This window comes from Muscardinus avellanarius (assembly GCF_963383645.1).
Source record: "Muscardinus avellanarius genome assembly, chromosome: 15".
In the NCBI taxonomy this organism is placed as follows: domain Eukaryota; kingdom Metazoa; phylum Chordata; class Mammalia; order Rodentia; family Gliridae; genus Muscardinus; species Muscardinus avellanarius.
Window position 1 is genome coordinate 18,715,783 of NC_137801.1, and position 20,253 is coordinate 18,736,035.

At 51.4% G+C, this 20,253-nt stretch overlaps 1 protein-coding gene across 1 annotated transcript; it reads left to right on the forward strand.

Annotated features, from left to right (window-relative positions):
* Positions 1 to 3,728: 3,728 nt before the first annotated feature.
* On the forward strand, positions 3,729 to 17,832 carry MFSD2B (MFSD2 lysolipid transporter B, sphingolipid; the record flags this gene model as incomplete). Its single annotated transcript, XM_080711329.1, has 14 exons — positions 3,729 to 4,001; positions 5,166 to 5,375; positions 8,756 to 8,881; positions 10,395 to 10,519; positions 10,969 to 11,092; positions 11,427 to 11,505; positions 11,590 to 11,720; positions 14,925 to 15,015; positions 15,117 to 15,238; positions 16,331 to 16,414; positions 16,518 to 16,598; positions 16,742 to 16,851; positions 17,106 to 17,249; positions 17,574 to 17,832. The coding sequence occupies 14 exons, from the start codon at positions 3,729 to 3,731 to the stop codon at positions 17,830 to 17,832; spliced, it is 1,959 nt and encodes a 652-aa protein (XP_080567455.1).
* Between the last annotated feature and the right edge of the window lie 2,421 nt (positions 17,833 to 20,253).

Sequence of the window (20,253 nt, forward strand, 5' to 3'; positions counted from 1 at the left end):
ATAATTTTTTTTCTTTTGTTTTCAGTACTAGGGATGGAACCAGGAGCATTCTACCTCTGACCTACCATCCCTCCAGCCCTATTTTTAATCCTTATTTTGAAACAGGGTCTCACTAAGTTGCAGAGGGCCTCACAAGGTTGCTGAGGCTGGCCACGAACCTGGGATTCTCCTGTCTCAGCCTCCCAAGTACTGGGATTACAAGTGTGCGTACTACACCCAGCTTGGCTATTTGCTTTTTTTTTTTTTTTTTTTTTTTTTTTGCGGTACTGGGGATGGAACCCAAGGGCATTCTACCTCCGAGCTACACCCCCAGCCCTATTTTTTATTCTTCATTTTTGAAACAAGGTCTCACTGACTTGCAAAGAGCCTCACTAAATAGCTGAGGCTGTCCTTGAACCACCATCCTCCTGTCTCAGCCTCCCAAATGCTGGGATTACAAGCGTGCGCCACCATGCCCGGCTATAATTATTTTCAAAGTATTTTCTGTGTATTTGTAAAAGGGACGATCTGTCTGTGTGTGTCCTCCTCCCGCCTCTCTCTTTCCCCCTCTTTCTCTCTTTTGTGGTACAGGGGATGATTGAATCCAGGGGCATTCTACCTCCAAACTATACCCCCAGACCTAGTTTTTATTCTTTTTTTTTTTTTTTTTTTTTTTTTGCAGGTCCCAGGGGCATTTGACATCCAAGCTATACCTTCTTCCCTATTTTTTTATTCTTTATTTTGAAACAGAGTCTCACTAAGTTGCAAAGGGGCTCACTAAGTAGCTGAGGCTGGCTGTGAACCTGTGATCCTCCTGTCTCAGCCTCCCAACTACTGGATTAAAAGCGTGTGCTACCATGCTGGCTTCTCTCTCTTTTCTCCTCTCTTCTCTCTTCTCTTCTCTGTGTGTGCGCACGGTCTCTCTCTCTCCCTCTCCTCTCCTCTCCTCTCCTCTCCTCTCCTCTCCCCTCCCCTCCCCTCCCCTCCCCTCCCCTCCCCTCCCCTCCCCTCCCCTCCCCTCCCTCCCTCCCTCCCTCCCTCCCTCCCTCCCTCCCTCTCTCTCTCTCTCTCTCTCTCTCTCTCTCTCTCTCTCTCTCATTTATTATAGTTGCTGGGGATTGAACCCAGGGGCATTCTATCTCCAAGCTACACCTCCAGCCCTATTTTTTAATTAATTTTGAAGTGGTCTCATTAAGTTGCTTAGATTGGCTTTCATCCTGTCCCAGCCTCCCAAGTACTGAGATTACAGGCGTGCTCCACCATGCTGGGCTTAGAAGGGGCCTCTCTTAGGCAAGTGTTTCTTTAGTACCGACAGAAAGGCCTCCTTTGTGAATTTCCCAGTTTATATAGTTAACTAGAATATACAATGGAAGTTTCTTGTGTGTACCTGTAGAATACACCCCAGTAAGAGGCTCCTATAGAGAAAAACCTGTCGTCAGCAATAACCATCATTTTTTATACTGTGAAAACTTTCATTAATGTGAATAGTAGTCTCAAAGTTTTTCCAAAAGGATAATCATCTGATAAAGCTTTTTACTTGAATGTTGATAAGTTGTAAGATTTAATGTGTAAAATATTCAGTACAGATTGACTGTGGGAAACATACACGGGAATAAAGAATAAAAAAATTGGGCAGGGGGTGTAGCTCGGAGGTCAAATGCCTCTGGGTTCCATCCCCAGACCCGCAAAAAAAAAAAAAAAAAAGTATATTTCTAATTTTATAAATTCTGCTCTTGTGGTTAAATTACTATGCATTGTTGAAGTTAAAAAATAATTTTATATATTTCATTCTGTATACTTTTTGTGATGTTTCTGTGTATTGATAATATAGTATGTATGAATTTATTTCAGTGCCTTAAAGTATTTTGAATGTAATATTTTGCTAATGGTTAAAAGTATTCTTAAGAATGAAATACAATTTGTTAAAAAAAAGACCTGTGAAATAATTTACATTTGTTATAAAATAGTTACAAGTGGATCCCTTTGTCATTTTTATTTGGCTAAGTCATTCATTCTGAGAACCAACAATATTAGGTGTCTTTTCTTTAGCTAATGTTACTTTTATTTAATGCTCAGAAATGTAAAAAGTATTTTTAGTAAGTACCAACTTGAGTTTGTGTTTCTTAATCCTTCCTTGTTTCCTGAGCTGAACCAGATTGGAGGCTTGTTGTAGGGTAGGAGGAAGGCTTATTGTTCTTTCTCTTCCAAAGTAGAAAGTAGGTTTAAAAAAAAAATGGCTCAGAGCACTGAATCCACACAGAAAAGTGGTTTACTCAGATTAATATTTGGCTCTTTGTGGTTTGTTTTAAATGTATTTTGGGGAGCGTGTAATTTATATTCATTATAGAAAATGAGGAAATGCAGACAAGCTAAAGCGTCCTTTTGTGTACGTGTGTGGCACAAGAGGTTAAACCAGAGACAGTCTACCTCCAAGCTACACCGGCCCCTTTTTAAATTTTTAATTTTAAAGCTGTTATGTTCCTGGGCGTGGTGGCGCAAGCTTGTAATCCCCGCGCTTGGGAGGCTGAGACAGGAGGATCACACAGGTTCGAAGCCAGCCTCAGCTACTTAGTGAGGCTCTCAGCAACTTAATGAGACCCTGTTTCCAAATAAAATATAAAAAAGGTCTGGGAGTATAGCCCGGAGGTAGAAAAAGCCTCTGGGTTCCACCTCCAGTACCACCAAAAAAAATAAATAAATAAAACTGTTATATTTGTGTGTGTGATACTGAGGATTGAACCCAGGGGCATTCCTCTTAGCTACCCCAGCCGTTTTTTTTGTTTGTTTGTTTGTTTGTTGTTTTTTTATTTTTAGAAATAGGATCTGATGAGTCTTACTCCTTGCTGAGACTCTGTCCTCAACCGTGATCCTCCCCTCTCAGCCTCCCAAGTACTGGAACTACAAGCATGCTCACCACAGGAGGTGGTGCGTCTCCTCCCACTCTGGGCTGTTTCACTTGGAATTGTTCGCAGGGCAGTTCTCCACATCTTTTTTGTGGTACTGAGGATGGAACCCAGGGGCATTCTACCTCCAAGCTACACCCAGCCCTATTTTTTATTCTTTAGTTTTGAACCAGAGCCTCACTAAGTAGCTAAGCCTGGGCTGGTCTCTTTCTGTCTCAGCCTCCCATGTACTGCGATTACAAGTGTGTACTTTCTTTTAAGAGTTGTATAAAGCTTGGAGATAGAATGTCCCTAGGTTCCATCCCCAGTACTGCACGTTAAAAAAGAAAAAAAAAAGAGTTGTGTAGTTGCGGCCTTCCAGTGAGGGCTGATTGATATTCCGTTAGTTTTTGTGTACGGGTGGCCCTTCCCTTAAAGTGCTTTTACAGAAACGGTACAAACCACACTGCTTCATCCACTGGCTGGGACTTGGTTCAGCCTTCATACCTATTCATCTGTGTGAGGGGCTGGAAAGTGTGTGTGCAGGTGTCCACCATCGAGTTAAAGTCTAATCGGCCATACAATCTTCATCTAAACAAGTAGGTTTTTTTTTTTTTTTTTTTTTTTTTTTTTTTTGTCTGTGTGGTGTACTGGGGACTGAACTCCCCGGAGCCCTAAAACTTTCGAACTAGACTCCCGGCCCTGCTTTTTTATTTTTATTTTGAAATAGGGTTTCACTCCTTGCTGCGGCTGGCCTCGAACATGCAGTCTTCCCGTCTCAGCCTCCCTAGCACTAGGATTACCGTGCACCGCTGCACCCCACGCCGCTTCTTTCTCCCGGGACCGCAGCGCGCTTGCTCCTTCGGGATGGAGCTGCGCCTGCCCGAAAAAACGAACTCGGCTCTGGGCATCTTTCTGCTTGCAGAAGAGAAGCCTACGCCGCGCCGGGGCGCGGGGCAGCTCAGCCCTCTCCGGCCAAGCCCACTCGGCCAGGAGCCGCCCCTCCCTCCCCCTCCCTCCCCCTCCGCGGTCACACCGGCAACTGCCGAGCGAGCGGACTCCTGCGCGATGGCGGCGCTCCAGGCACAGGCAGCCGCAGGGGCCGCCGAGGCGCAGCCGCCCCAGCCCGAGGCGCCCACGGTGAGCACCGGGGGAGGCAGAGGCGGCGCGGGAGCTTGAGGGCATCGCGCTGGCGAGGTCTGCCATACCGAGGTCTGCCATACCGGGCCCCAGGCAGAATAGGATGGGACTGAGCCCTGGCCCAGGGGAGTAACTTGCTGGATTCCGTCCACTACTCAGGCAGGGAGGCTTGGGCCTCCCATGCCGGGGCCGGGGCTTTCGTCCACACCCCACCCTGCCGCAGGTAGGGCTTCCCTTGTGTGTGCGGAGGCTGCCTCCCTTCCCCAGACTGTGGGCTTAGCCTCCCTGGAGCCCGCCGGCCTCCGGCCCTCCTTAGGGAGACTGACCCCAAGTATGCCCTGGGTGGGAGTCCAGAGGTGTCCTCAGCCCCTCCGCCTCCCCTGAGGAGGAGCCGGGCACTTGGGCTTCTGAACAGGCAGTGGGCGTACACCTCCTAGCCCCGCCAGGGTATTGTATGGCTTCTGTTAACACCACCTGGGCTCCTTACTTTGACCCAGTACTTATTACTATGGGGCACTTCAGAGCTAAGAACTGTGGCCCCCAACAAAGAGAGGGCCAGGCAGGTGGTTGTCCCAGCTAGTGGGGAGGCCGGGGCAAGGGGAGGTAGGAGGATCGCTTGGTTCTGGGCCAGTCTGGGCAATGCAGGCAGGCCCCATCTCTTTAAAAGAAAAATTAAACCAGGCGTGGTGGCTCATACCTGTAATCCCAGTACTTGGGAGGCTGAGACTGGAGGATCCAGGGTTCAAGGACAGCCTCAGCAAGTAGTGAGACTCTCATCAAACCCTGTTTCAAACATAAAAATAAAACAGGGCTGGAGATACAGCTCGGAGGAAGAATGCCTATGGGTTTAATCCCTAATAAATAAATAAATAATTTTTTTAAAGTGAGATAGAGGCCCTTCCTTTTTTTTTTTTTTTTTTCCCAGTAATGGGGATCGAACACAGAGGCTTTCTACCTCCGGGCTATACTCCCAGACCTACTTTATATTTTATTTGGAAACAGGGTCTCACGAAGTTGCAGGGAGACTCACTAAGTAGCTGACGCTGGCTTCAAACCGGTGTGATCCTCTTGTCTCAGCCTCCCAAGAGCTGGGATTACAAGCGTGCACCACCACGCCCAGCTAAAGAGGCCCTTTAGGTAACCTCGTTTTCTGGTGAAATTTAGAAATTTGGGGTGAGATTAATGGAAAAGAGAAGAATAACTTTGCTAGTTAGGTGTCAGCACCCCTATCAGGTGTATGAGGCAGATTCGAGCTGCAAGGCGTTCAGCGCGGCCACACGGCTAGTTTGTGTGACTGTAAACTTCTATGCGGTAGACCCTGACAGGCGTAGGACGTTAGGTAAAACTGCCACCCCCGGAAGCCACAGCCGCAGAGTATCCCATTTCAGCTGGATTTCCTTTGAGGACCTTCTATGTTCTAAAACCTTGCTTGGCCCCTGTAGGGGGAAAAGAAGTCCCAATGTGGGGGAGGAAAGGGTGTCACATTGAGTTCTCTCAAACTCAAATAATGTTCACACCATGTCAGGGCACATCCTGTCCTGTCCGAGTGTGGTTTCCCCTGTGGGTAGGAAGGGTGAGCTAAGGCTGTGATAAACCCTTATCTGGGAAGACCTTCCCTGCAGAAGAGCCTGCTTGTGGTGTCCAAGATACCAAAGGAGGCAAAGCTGTGCCACCCCTCCGTCTCTGAGCAAAGAAGGGAGGATTCCAGCACCTTCTGAAGAAATAGCCCTCTGCTATTCCTCAAATGCCTCTTGGCCACTTCATTGTTTCAGAGACTCTAGGGAGAGCCAGGCCAGTGACACACACCTGTCACGCTAGGACTTGGAAGACTAAAGCAAGAGGATCGCAGGTTCAAGGCCAGCCTCAGCTACTTAACATGACCATGCTTCAACATTAAAAAACAATACGCTGGGCGTGGTCACGCGCACTTGTCACCCCAGTACTCGGGAGGCTGAGACAGGGGAATCTCAGGTTCAAGGACAGCAAGTAATGAGACTCTTATCAACCTAGTGAGACCCTGTTTCAAAATAAAAATAAAATAGAGCTGGGGTGTAGCTTGGAGGTAGAATGTCCCTGTGTTCAATCCCCGGTAAAAAAAAAAAAAAAAAAAAAAAATTTTAAACTGGAAATGGAGTTCAGAGGTAGATGCGTCTGGGTTCAATCCCTAGCACAAAAACCGTAAGACTACATGTTGAGCACCCACTGTGTTCAAGCATTATCCTGGGTATTAGAGACAACACGGTGAAAGTTACAGTTTATGCTTTTAGAAAGCTTATGCTCTGGTAGGCAAAGGCAAGAAACAGGCAGGAATAAATAAGAATAAACCAGGCAGTAAAGTACAACTGAAAGAGAGACTTGGGTGATCAGGGATTGACTTAGGCTGTCAGGGGTTGACTTTTAAACTCAGATCTCAATGACACAGCAACAGCCTACCAGGGAAAGAAATGGGGAGTGCAAAGACCCTGCGGTAGCATCAGGCTGGGTCATCTGGACCAGAGCCCTGCCTCTGCTGAAAGAAAGCTATTAAAATGAAGAGGGGAGCCGGGCTTGGCGGTGCACGCTTGTAATCCCAGTGTTTGGGAGGCTGAGACAGGAGGATCGCAGGTTTGCAGCCAGCCTCAGCTACCTAGGGAGGCCCTCCACCACTTAGACCCTGTTTCAAAATAAAGAATAAAAAATGGGGCTGGGAGTGTAGCTCGGAGGTAGAATGCCCCTGGGCCCAATTATAAGTACTGCTAAATGAAGGAATGAGTAAATAAATAAAGTGAAAAGGGAGCCACGCATGGTGGCACACACTTGTAATCCCAATACTTGGGAGCCCGATTCAGTAAGCTCGCAGGTTCAAGGACAGCCTCGGACACTCGTGAGACTCATCGACCTAGCTAGACCCTGTTTTTGTTGTGGTTCTGTGTGTGTGTGTTACTACGGATGGAACCCAGGGGCGTTCTACCTCCGAGCTATACCCCCAGCCCTATTTTTTTCTTCCTTATTTGGAAACAGGGCCTCACTAAGTAGCCGAGGCTGGCCGCGAACCTGCGATCCTCCAGTCTCAGCCTCCCAAGTACTGGGATTACAAGCATGTGCCACCATGCCTGGCTTGCGAGACCCTATTTCAAAATAAAAATTAAATAGGGCCGGGTTGTAGCTCAGAGGTAGAATGCCCCTGGGTTCGATCCCCAGTGCCACACACAAAAATAAAAATAAAAGTGAAGAGAGTAAGGGAGCCTGATGGAGTGGGCTCCTGTATGGTGAAGGCTTGGAGCTTTGTTCAAACTGTACTGGCAACATCTTGGAGGGCTTTAAGCACACAGGAAACATGATCTGATTTTATTTTTCTATTATTTATTTATTTTGGTAGTGGCATTGAACCCAGGAGCTTTTAAGCACCAGTGCTCCCCCAGCCTCTCACCACCACCTTTGTTTTAAATTATGAAACAGTCTCACTAAGTTACTGTGTACTGGGCTCTAACCTGTGATCCTCCTGTCTCAGCCTCCCTAGTACCGGGATCACAGGTGTGTGCCACCACGTCCGGACGGCACGATCTGATTTATGTTACTAAAAGAACACTGACCACTGTGCGCAGGGCCAGCTGTAAGGAACAAAAGCAGAAACGTTGAAGTCACTCAGGAGGCTCTTGCTGATAGATACACAGGAGAGCTGGAGAACAGGAGTCAGGGGCGACTCCCAGGCTGTGGCCTGGGCCACTGAGCAGACAGGGTGGTGCCGCTTAACACCGTGGGGACGACAAGGTTAGGAGCTGGTGTAGACAGCGGATGGCAATCAGGAGCCGGGTTTGGACTGAGCTGCTTCTCAGGCACCCAGGAGGGGGCTGTGGGTAGGCAGCTGCCCAATGGCTTCGGGCTTGTGATACGCACATAGGCTCTAAACCATCTCTTCAGGCAGATGAAGGGAAGAAACTCTGATTCATAATGTTTTCTGAGTTCCCTGGTGTAAATACTCCTGTGGTTACTCTTTGCCACATCTGATTTCAGGCTGCCAGCAGTTCAAGAACTGGCTTGCAAAAGCCCTCCACATGTAATGACCAGTTCTGGTTCTGAGAACCACCACCTCGTTCACTCATCCAAAGAACTTTGTGAAACCACCAGGCTCACCACATTGCATTTGACACACAAGGAAAACAAGACTTAAAGAGAGATAAGGCGATTTAGTCAAGCTCACACAGGCCGAGCCGGGCGTGGCGGCGCACGCTTGTAATCCCAGCATTCCAGAGGCTGAGACCGGACGATCGCGGTTCACAGACAGCCTCAGCTTAGTGAGGCCCTCTGCAACCTAGTGAGACCCTGCTTCAAAATAAAGAATAAAAAGTAGGGCAGGGGGTGTAGCTTGGAGGTCAAATGCCCCGGGGTTCCATCCCCAGACCCGCAAAAAAAAAAAAAAATTATACAGGACATAGGTGCCAAGGAAAAGGCTCTAGCCCAGGTCTCCTGACCCGGAGTTCCCTCTGATTGCTAACTCAGTAAATTAAAGCAGGCTGATGCAGGAAGCGTGGGGGAAATGTAAGAACGAACTTCTCCCTGGAAGCTTTAGAGGTCATGGCTTAGGACTGATTTGCTTTTTTTTTTTTTTTAATTCTCTCTCACTTCCCCTTAGGATGATTTGGGGGCACAATGGGGCTAAAAGGTTGCTGGAAAAGCCCTCAAGACATCAGAGGGGCTTTGGGATGCTTGCGGAAGTCAAGGGGGCCGTGTTTCGTGTCTGTGAGGGTCGGGACCAGTAGTTGTGTCTCCTCCAGGACAGGAGGGCCGGCCGCCTTTCCCTCTGTACCAAGGTGTGCTACGGCATCGGTGGGGTCCCCAACCAGGTGGCCTCCAGCGCCACAGCCTTCTACCTGCAGCTGTTCCTGCTTGACGTGGCACAGGTAAGTGCGAGCGGCAGCCCAGGGCCGCCATTCGCAGGGTCCTGGTGTCTGGTCTCCCCACTCCACCTGGACCTCCACTCCCACCGCCCTTTGACCCTCTGCCCTCAGTCGTCACTGTCGCCTGTTTGCTGTGGCAAATGAGAAGCAATGTGGCTGCCCAACAACAGAGAAACAGAAAAGTGGGTACCATGTCCACAAAACGGGAGATGGCGCAACCATTCAAAAGACCGATCTGTATCAGGCCAGGCGTGGTGGTGCACACCTGTAACCCAGTACTTGGGAGGCTGAGACCGCAGGAGCTCAGGTCCAAAGGCAGACCCAGCAACTCAGGCCCTCAGCAAGTTAGTGAGACCCTGTTTCCAAGTAAAAAATAAAATAGGGCTGGGGGTGCTGAACACAGTAGTATATACCTATAATCCCAGTGCTTGGGGGGCTGAGACAGGAAGATTGAAGGTTCAATGCCAGCCTCAGGAACTTAGTGAGACCCTGTTTCAAAATAAAAAAAATAAAGCCAGGCGTGATGGCACACACCTGCAATCCCAGCATTTGGGAGGCTGAGACAGGAGGATCGCAGTTTAAGGGCAGCCTCAGCTACTTAATGAGGCCCTTTGCAACTCAGTAAACTCCTGCTTCAAAATAAAGAATAAAAAATAGGGCTGGGAAAAAAATAGGGCTGGGGGTGTAGCTTGCAGGTAAAATGCCCCTGGGTTCCATCCCCAGTACCACGAAAAATAAATAAATAAATAAATAAATAAATAAATAAATAAAATAGGACTTGAGGGTATAGCTCAGAGGTAGAATGCCTCTGGGTTTAAACCTCAGTTAAAAAAAATAGAAAAGCCAGGTGTGGTGGCACTCACTTATAATCCCAGTGCTTGGGAGGCTGAGATAGAAGGATCACATGTTCATGGCCAGCCGCAGCAACTTAATGAGGCCCTTTGCAACTTGTGAGACCCCATTTCAAAATAAAGAATAAAGTAGGGCTGGGGGTGTAGCTCAGAGGTAGAATACCCCTAAGTTCAATCCCCAGCACTACAAAAATAAATAAAAGGTACTCATGATTTTTTAAAACGACACTGATCTGACCCAATTATAAAAAAGTGTAAATTTCAAATGTTCACAAATGCATAAAAGGATGGTCATAAAAATGTTTTTGGCCAGTGCTTCTGGAGATGGGATTCCGGATGAACTTGCTTGTTTTTTGCTATTCGGATGTTCTTCTACTGTGTCTATCATGTATGTAGTCAGAAAAGTCAATTCGACATTTGTTATAATGAAACAAAATGCGTGCCCTTCTTGCCTGGAGCAACGCCCAGGCGAGGGTCCCTTGAGTTTCCTTTAAAAGTGACTGGACAAGTAATAGCAGCGTCCATGCCGGGCGCTCACCTCCTTCCCCAGCACGACACAGCACCCTCCGGGCTGGGTTCCCAGGCCCCTGCTGGCTGGTGGGCAGCGGGACACTCTGACTCCGCCAACCTTGGCTAGCGATCCCCCCACCCCCCGGGGCTTTCAGATCTCTCCTGCCCAGGTGTCGTTTCTCCTGTTTGGAGGGAAGGTGTCTGCCGCAGCTGCTGACCCTGTGGCTGGATTCTTCATCAACAGAAGTAGGAGGATGGGGTCTGGACGACTCATGCCCTGGTGAGCAGCCCCTCGGTGCTCAGGCTCCGGCTCCAGCACCTGGCCCACCCTGAGGTCTCTCTGGCCACAGCTGGTTCTTAGTGGACACCCTGTTGATGGTTAGAGAACAAGACTGGACAATGTCCTGGGACGTCTGGGGTGGGACTGTGTGGCGCGCAGACGCTGAGACATGCTGGGGAGTCTCCCTCGCGAGCTGGCCCGTGGCTGCGTGTGGCCAGGCTCGGCTGGCGGCCGCGGAAGGCCTCGCAGAGGAAAAGCAGCTCGCTTGTGCTTAGAGTCCTGAAGAGAGGAACGGCATGGCTGAGCACCCAAGCACCCCACTGCTTGAATGCCCTGCTCGTTACCCCTCCTCTCTCCATGGCTCCCTCCCAGGCTTCCCAAGGGGTAGAGAAGGGGAGAGGTGGCCCTCGCCCGGCTCCGCAGGCGCCCCACCTCGCTGTGTCCCACAGGGTGCTGGGCTGCACGCCATTCATTGCCGTGGCCTACTTCTTCCTGTGGTTCCTGCCCCCCTTCACCAGCCTGCGCGGCCTCTGGTACACCACCTTCTACTGCCTCTTCCAGGCCCTGACCACGGTAAGCGGCCGGCCTCCCTTCCTGGGCCTGCTTCTCTCCAACCCCATCGCTGACCTCGGCCACTTGTTGGGGGCTGAGGGGCAGGGGCCACAAACCCGTGACCCTCACCGCCCGCCAGTGCTGGGAAACCTACCGTTGGTTCTTCTTTATGTCCTGACTCAGAGCCACATGCCCCTTCTGATCCTAAGCCCTGAGCTTCAGATGGTGACCGGCGGTCCAATGTCAGTTTTGGACTGACCCCTGGGTTCCAGGATGGGCCGGGGGGGGGGGGGTTCCGTACGGCACTCGGTGGCCCGGGCGGAGGGGCCATCCTAAGCTCGGCCGGGCGCCCCAGTTCTTGCAGGTGCCCTACACGGCCCTCACTATGCTCCTCACCCACAGCCCCAAGGAGCGCGACTCGGCCACCGCGTACCGTGAGTGCAGCCCGGGGAGCGGGCGGGAGGACGAGGCCCCAGACTCCAGCTGCCTCGGTGGCCTTGCACCTCCTCTGTCCCCAGGGATGACCATGGAGATGGCGGGGACGCTAATGGGAGCCACTGTCCACGGGTTCATCGTGTCTGGCGCCCACCAGTCCCGCCGGTGTGAGGATCCTGCGACCTCGGGGCCTGTTGCCATCTCCCCGGATGCGGTGAGTGCCCAGCGTGCTCAGGACCCCTCTAGGGGCCACCTCCTTCCTCCCCGGCTACTCTCTCCCACCCCTTGCCTCTTCCTTGTCCTTAGGGGGGCTAGTTGCACCCTCATTCCTTTCCGGCTCCCCTAGCTCAGCGCATGAGCCCCAAGTCCAAGCCCATGGTCCTCTGGGCTGCTCCGCCCCGCCCCGCCCTCCTCATACCTGGGCCTTTTCAACATAAGACAGCAGGTCAGCAGGCTACCTGGGGGGGCAGGAGGAGGGGGCAAAGCTTGGGCCCTCCTGCGGCCCATCCCACCGCAGCCCCACCATGCGAAAGGTGAAATGGGGAGGGAAGGGGAGCAGCCCCCTCCTACCCATCAGAGCTGACCCTGAGCTACACTCCCAGCCTGCCCAGCCTTCCATTTACACATGTATGTATGTATGTATGTGTTTGTTTGTCTGTTTAGTGTGTTACTGGGGATTGAACCCAGGGGCCTTGTACCTCTGGGTTATACCCCCAGACCTATTTTACTTTATTTTTATTGTGGTACTGGGGACTGAACCCAGGGATATTCTACCTCTGAGCTACACCCCCAGCCCTATTTTTTATTCTTTATTTTTGAAACAGGGTCTCACTATGTTACGGAGGGTCTAAGTTGCTGAGGCTGGCCATGAACCTGTGATCCCCCTGTCTCAGCCTCCCAAGCACTGGGATTATAAGTGTGCGCCACCACGCCTGGCTCTATTTTATTTTTTATTTAGAAACAGAGACTCACTTAGTCTCTGAGCCTGGCTTCAAACTTGGGATCCTCCACTTTGAGTACTGGGGTCACAGGCATGTGCCACCATACCCAGCTGGCTCTTTTTATTTATTTTCTTTTTAGTACTAGGGAGTGAACACAGGGCCGTTCTACCTCCACACTACACCCCCAGCCATTATTGATTTTTATTTGGAAACAAGAGTCTTACTAAGTTGTTTCTGGCTGTCTTTTCCATTCCTGAATGGGCTGTCATTCCCGTGTGTGTGTGTGTGTGTGTGTGTGTGTGTGTGTGTGTGTGTGTGTGAGAGAGAGAGAGAGAGAGAGAGAGAGAGAGAGAGAGAGAGAGAGAGAGAGACAGTCAGTCACTGGGGATTAAACTCAGGGCATTCTACCCCAAACTACACTTTTTTATTTTTTATTTTCTGTTTTGAAACAGGGTTTGCTAGGTTACTAAGAATCTTGCTATGCTGCTGAGGCTGTCCTTGAACCTGTGGTCCTCCTGTCTCAGCCTCCCAGGTTCTGAGATTACAGGCATGTGCAACCATACCCAGCTCTCAGTGTGTCTGTTTTCTTTTCTTTTCCTTTCTTTCTTTCTTTCTTTCTTTCTTTTCTTTTTTTTTTTTTTTTTTTGTGGTGCTGGGGATGGAACCTGGGCCATCCTACCTCAGAGCTATTTTTTATTCTTTGGTTTTGTTTCTGTGGTACTGGGGATAGAACCCAGGAGCATCCTACCTCTAAGCTACGCCCCCAGCCCAATTTTTTTAATTCTTTTTTTTTTCCTTTTTTTTTTTTTTTTTGCAGTACTGGGGATGGAACCTAGGAGCATTCTACCTCCGAGCTACACCCTCAACCACACACACACACACACACACACACACACACACACACACACACACACACATATATATATATATATATATTTTTTTTTTTTTTTTTTTTTTTTTTTTTGCGGGTCTGGGGATGGAACCCAGGGGCATTTGACCTCTGAGCTACACCTCCCTGCCCTGTTTTTTATTCTTTATTTTGAGACAGAGTCTCACTGAGTTGCAAAGGGCCTAAGTAGTAGCTGAGGCTGTCCTCAAACCACGATCCTCTGGTCTCAACCTCCCAAATGCTGGGATTACAAATGTGCACCACCACACCCGGATTTATTCTTTAATTTTTTTTTTCTTGTGGTGCTGGGGATGCAACCTGGGGGCTTTCTACCTCTGGGCTACACTCACTTCCAGACCTGTTTTATATTTTACTTGGAAACCAGGTCTCACTAAGTTGTTGACAGCCTCACTAAGTAGCTGAGGCTGGCTTCGCACCTGTACGATCCTCCTGTCTCAGCCTCCCAAGTACTGGGACTACAAGTGTGCACCACCACACCCAGCTTATTCTTTATTTTTTTATTTTTTATTTTTTGGTGGTACTGGGGTTCCTGGAAGCCCTTCTATGTCCGGGCTACACTCCCAGACATATTTTTATATTTTTATTTGGAAACAGGGTCTCTTAAGCCAGCAAGGCTGGCTCCGAACCAGTGCGATCCTCCTGTCTCCGCCTCCCAAGCGCAGGGATTACAAGTGTGCGCCACCACGCCTGGCTTATTCTTTATTTTTGAAACAGGGTCTCACTGAGTTGCAAAGGGTCTCACTAAGTAACTGACGCTGGCTGCAAACTGTGATCCTCCTGTCTCAGCCTCCCGAATGCTGGGATTACAAATATGTGCTTCCATGCCGGGCTTTATTCTTTATTTTTGAAACAGGGTCTCACTGAGTTGCACAGGGACTCACTAAGTAGCTGAGGCTGTCCATGAACTGTGATCCTCCTGTCTTAGTGTGTCATGATATGCTTTTTTTTTTTTTTTTTTTTTTGGTAGTATTGAGGATTGAGCCCATGGCATTCCATCTCAGCTATACCCCCAGCCTTATCTTATTTTTTATTTGGAACAGGGTCTCACTGTGTTGCTGACAGCCTTATGAAACGGCTGAGGCTGGCTTCCAACCTGCCATCCTGTCTCAGCCTCCCAAGTTCTGGGATTGCAGACATTCACCACCACGCCTGGCTTTTATGTTCATTTTTATTATCTATGTATCTCTGGTGAGCTTCAGGTAACAGTGTTCTGTTTTTTGTATTCATCTTGGCGTACGTCCCATGCTGTACCTACCTGTCCGTAGATCTGTCTCCCCTGCCGTCCCCACAACTCTGAGCCCCTTATTGTGGATGGACAAGAGTCGTTTACTCAGAGTCTAACGCTCAGATGTGAGCAGCAACGCTCACTAACGGGACTCTGAGCGCTCTGGCCCCTGGTGGCCGATGTCCCTGCCACGCAGGAGGTGCAGGGGCAGCAGGGGATGATGTGTGTGACCTGGAGAAGGGCCCGCATCCCTAGGGCCCCTCTGCTCCACTGGGGGCAGCCCTGACTGCCACGTGGATGGAGCCGTCACCCCGTCTACTTCCGCCCCGTCCCGTCCCACAGAGTCGGCTCTACTCCATCGCGGCTGCTGTGGTGGTTGTGGCTTACCCCCTGTGCATCGGCCTGCTCTGCCTAGGGGTGAAGGAGCAGCCAGGTATGGGGGTGCCATGCATGGGGGATGGAGGCTGAAGCAGGGGCTCCTCGGGGGAGCGGGTTTTGGTGCCTGCCACACCAAAGCATCACCTTATGTCACAGATCCCTCTGCCGGAGCCTCCTGTGAAGAGCTGAGCTTCCTGGCTGGGCTGTGCCTCACTGTCAGGCACCCGCCCTACCTCAGACTGGTGGTCTCCTTTCTGTTCATCTCAGCTGCCATCCAGGTACCTCTGGCCGGCCGATCCCACTCGGCCAGCTCTAGCCACGCGGAGCCTGCACAGGTTCAGGGGTCACTTTCTTGGCCCACCACACCACAGTGAGACTTGAGTTTTATTTAATTAATTTATTTATTTATTTAATTTTATTTATTAATTAAATTTTATTTAATTTATTTATTTATTCTTGCGGTACTGGGGATGGAACCCAGGGGCATTCTACTTCCAAGCTGTACCCCCAGCCCTATTTTTTATTCTTTTTTTAATTTTTTGGTGGTACTGGGATTCCTGGAAATCCTTCTACCTCCGGGTTACACTCCCAGACCTATTTTTTGTACTTTTTTTTTTTTGGAAACAGGGTCTCTTAAGCCAGTGCGGCAGGCTTCGAACTTGCGCGATCCTCCTGTTTCCGCCTCCCAAGCACTGGGATTACAAGCATGCGCCACCACGCCTGGCTCTATATTTTATTCTTTATTTTGAAACAGGGTCTCACTGTGTTGCAAAGGGCCTCACTAAGTAGCTGAGGCTGTCCGCGAACCGCAATCCTCCTGTCTCCGCCTCCCAGATGCTGGGATTACAAGCATGTGCCCAACATGAGTTTTATTTTTTAATATTTATTTTGCAGTACTGAGGAATGAACCCAGTGGCATGCTACTTCTGAGCTATAACCTCCAGCTCTATGTATTTTTTATTTTGAAGCAGGGTCTCACTAAGTTGCAGAGGGCGTCACTGAGTTTCTGAGACTGGCCACAAACCTATGATTCTCCAGTCTCAGCCTCCCAAGCACTGGGATTACAAGTGTATGCCACCACGCCCAGCTGAAAGTTAAGTTTTATGGGGGCAGCCTGCAGCTGGCTCGTGGCCCAGAGAGGCTGGTGGTGGGAGAGACCTGGGTGGGCTCGTGAGATTGGGGGACCGATGATGTCTGGGGTGGTTTCCTGTTGAATGGTGCTTATATCTGTATTGGGGTAAGTGTCTGTGGGAGTGACTGCATGACGATGGCAGCAAGTCAAGGTCGCAAAGGAGAGGCCACATGTGAGACTGTCCTCAGGCTTGACAGTTCCTCCATCCCCCTCCCCCGCCACCTCCTCCCTTCCTCAGATAGAGCAGAACTACCTGGTCCTGTTCTGTGCACACGCCTCCCAGCTGCAGGACCACGTCCAGAACCTGGTGCTGATAATTCTGGTAAGAGGACGGGCAGTTGGGTGTCGCGCCTAAAAGCCACTTTGAGCCCCGGGGCGGGTGTGGCTGCAGGGCGTCCCTGGGTGATGGTGCTGTCTGCCCACAGATCTCAGCTGTGCTGAGCACGCCTTTGTGGGACTGGATTCTCCAGCGATTTGGGAAGAGGAAGCCAGCATTGGGGATCTTTGTGAGTGAGGCAGGGGGGCAGCTGGCAGGGCTAGGCCTGAGTCTGGACTTCGTCTGTAGGGCCGGGCCTGGGACAGAGGAGGGAGAGAGCAAGCCCAGGGAGCGGGCAGGCAGGTGGGTCAGCTCCTGCGTCTGCCTCCCCAGGTGATGGTGCCTTTTGCAATCTTGCTGGCCTTTGAGCCCACAGGACCTGTGGCATACATCGTGGCCGTTGCCTCCGGCACGAGCATTTCTGTGTCCTTGCTGCTACCCTGGTAGGCTGGGCGAGGGGGAGGAGCGGTGGGAGCCTAGAGCGTGCCTACTAGGCCGTCGGCCACCCGGGACCCCTCCTAAGGCTCCAGCAGCAGGAGTGGGGGGTGGGGTTTGGTGGGGAATGGGATCTCACATACGGCTGGCTCCCTGTGGCCTGGGGGCAGAGAGGACCCCGAATCAGTCTCTGTCCCCAGAGAGCTCGCAGGCTCCTGCTGTAAGGGGGGAAAAGAAGGCTGACTTCAGGCCCCGTCCTCAGGTCCATCCTGCCTGATGTGGTGGACGACTTCCAGCTGCAGCACCAGCAAATCTCAGGCCTGGAGACTATCTTCTACTCATCCTACGTCTTCTTCACCAAGCTTTCAGGCGCAGGCGCCCTGGGCATCTCCACCCTCAGTCTGGAGTCAGTCCCAGAGTCACAAAAGACCAGTGGGGTGGGAAGAGGAGGGCAAGTCCCAACCCCGCTAGAGGCCTAGGCTTCCCTCTGCGGAGCGTGAAGAACCGCCGCCCCAGGCTCCCCGCGCACAGGAGTGAGGGGCCTCTTTCAGGGGCTGTATCCCAGCTACCTGCGTTCTCAATTCTCTCTGAACTCCCAGGTCCTCTCAACATTCCCTCCTCTACAATTCGGCTGGTCTGGCCAGGAAACGAGGTCGAGGTTCAAGCGGGGTGGAGCACCAGGGAGCCTGGCTCTGCAGGACCTGACCCGTCGGCGGCTGTGTTCCTCCAGGTTCTCGGGGTATAAGGCCGGGGTCTGCAAGCAGCCAGAGGAGGTGGTGATCACCCTCAAGGTCCTCATCAGTGCCGTGCCCACCTGCATGATCATCATGGGCCTGTGCATCCTCATGATGGGCCCCGCTCCCAAGGCGCCACGCCAGGACACCTCTAGCCAGATGAGCATCCGGAGGTGGGCAGCCCATGGCAGTGGGGCTACTAACCCTGAGGGAGACGCAGAGCCACTGATTCTGAATGAGGACGGGAGCAGCTGAGCAGCCCTGCCGCTGGGGGGCGCTGTCCATAAACCACGGACACCATGTGCTCCTGGTGTTTTTCTACTCTCTGCCCCCCTCTTTTAGTCTTCTTCCTTGGACTTCCTGGTAGATAGGGGTGACAACTCACTCTTTGATCCCCCCTTTTTTTTTTGGTACTGGGGACTGAACTCAGGCATTCTACCTTCAAGATACACCTCTAGCCCGATTTTATTTTATTTATTTATTTTGCGGATCTGGGGGTAGAACCCAGGGGCATTTGACTTTTGAGCTACACCTCCTGCCCTATTTTTTATTCTTTATTTTGAAACCGGGTCTCACTGAGTTGTGAAGGGCCTCACTAAGTAGCTGAGGCTGTCTGTGAACCCTGATCCTCTGATCTCAGCCTCCCGAATACTGGGATTACAAGCATGCACCACCATGCCCGGCTTCGATTTTATTTCTTATTTGGAAACAGAGTCTCACTAGGTTACTGAGCGCCTCACTGAGTTGCTGAGGCTGGCTTTGAACCTGCGATCCTCCTGTCTCGGCCTCTCGAGTGCTGGTAATCCCCTAGTCTTTTGCTTTCCACCCCCCACCCCATCCTTCCTAGAGGTGTGACCTAGAGCGCGGCATAGCTGGTGGCCGAAGGCTAGCCTCCACCCTGGACGTGAAGTTCTGTATCCACACCTATCACACTTACTCAGATATCTGTCCCTGCCCTCCCACAGTGTGCCAGCCAGACTCGGCGGGCCTAAACTTCACTCTGCCCCCGTACCCTGGCTCCTCTGTCCCCATCTCAGTGAACGCACCAGCGCCCACGCTGGAGTGCAAGCCTGGCACTCTCCCACTCTTTCCTGCCGCGCTGTGCCGCGCAGCTCTCTCATCTTGGCCTCGCCCTCCTGGAGCACTGATCCCCTGCATGGGGAGGACCTGCTCTCTGGCCGCCCTCCTGGGACAATGCGGCCATCCTGAAGGCTGGGGCTGCGTTTTGTTCATGTTTCTATCCCAAGAGCCCAGCACCCGCTCCTGCTCACGGTTCACAAGCATGTGTCTGTGCACAGGGCCGCGGGGTGACAGGAAGTGGCCTGACCTCTCAGTGCTGATGGCCTCAGACCACACAGAGCAGCACTGAACTGCCCGGCGGCGGGATGTGGAGGGACAGGGTTGCGGCCTCAAAGGGGCCAGGGGAGTTGATGGGAAGTCAAGGACCAGCGCCCGAAACTCACATGGGCCTTGCAACAGGGCGGAGGCCCCACCTCACCCCTCCTTCTCCTTTTCCTTCCCACAGGAGGACCAGCTACAGCCTGGCTTGACGTTTGAGAGGACTTCTGTGAGCACCAACGCAGGAGCCTGTGTGTCCCGAGCCTCGGCTCTCTCCCTCCTCAGCCCTGGAGCACCTACCCAGCCGTTTAGCATTTTCCCTTGGGTGTAGAGTCTTCGGTGACATTCCTGAAGGCTCCAGCCCAGGCCCCAAGAGCTTAAGGGACCTGCCTGGTGACCACAGACCATCTAGGAAAGGCCTGTGCCCCTACCTATCAACTTTTGATCAAAAATAGCAATTATTTCTGAGAAAAGGAAGCCCCTACCAGCCTGGCCTGGAGACTCCCCATGGGAACACCAGGCCCAAGCAACCTGCTTAGGTGGCAGAACGCCCCAAAGAAGGCACACACAGAAGCCGGGCGTGGTGGCGCACGCTTGTAATCCCAGCACTTGGGAGGCTGAGACAGGAGGATCTCAGTTTGCAGACAGCCTCAGCTACTTAGTGAGGCCCTTTGCAACTCAGTGAGACCCTGTTTCCAAATTAAGAACAAAAAATAGGGCTGGGGGTATAGCTCAGAGGTAGAATGTCCCTGGGTTCCATCCCTCATACCACAAAAAAAGAAAAAAGAAAACAAAAACACAGACCTGGCATTTGCTGCGGATTCTAAAGACAAAGAGGCTGAGAGGTGCTACATGAGTGGACAGATTGGGGACAGATGTCAGGCTGGAGACACCCAGTTAGGACAGATCCAGAGAGACTAGCCTATGGGGGAGACTGTGGGGCCACACTCGGGGCCTCCCCCAGCCTGAGCGCAGCGCTCACGAGCGCTCCATCAGTGGCCAGAGGCTGCCACCCAGGCTCCAGAGGTCTTTATTTTTACAAAGAGAAGTTATTTGCATGGAAATGTTTTTCCAAAACTCTACGTTATAAAAGCACAGGAACTACAGTTTCCTAGAGTCTACATCTTGGGGGAAGAAAGATTCAGCAAGGTTTATATTTTCAAAAACAAAGGGTTTATCATCCACAGAGTCTGTAAAACATGACGGCGGAAGCGCCCCCCCCCCCCCACTGCTGGAGTCCCCGCCTGACAGGAAGGGGCCAGGTCAGAGGCCCCGGTGCCCAGCCACGGTCCTCTGCTACGCACTCCCTTAGGCTACGTGAGAGCTGTGTTCCTTCTT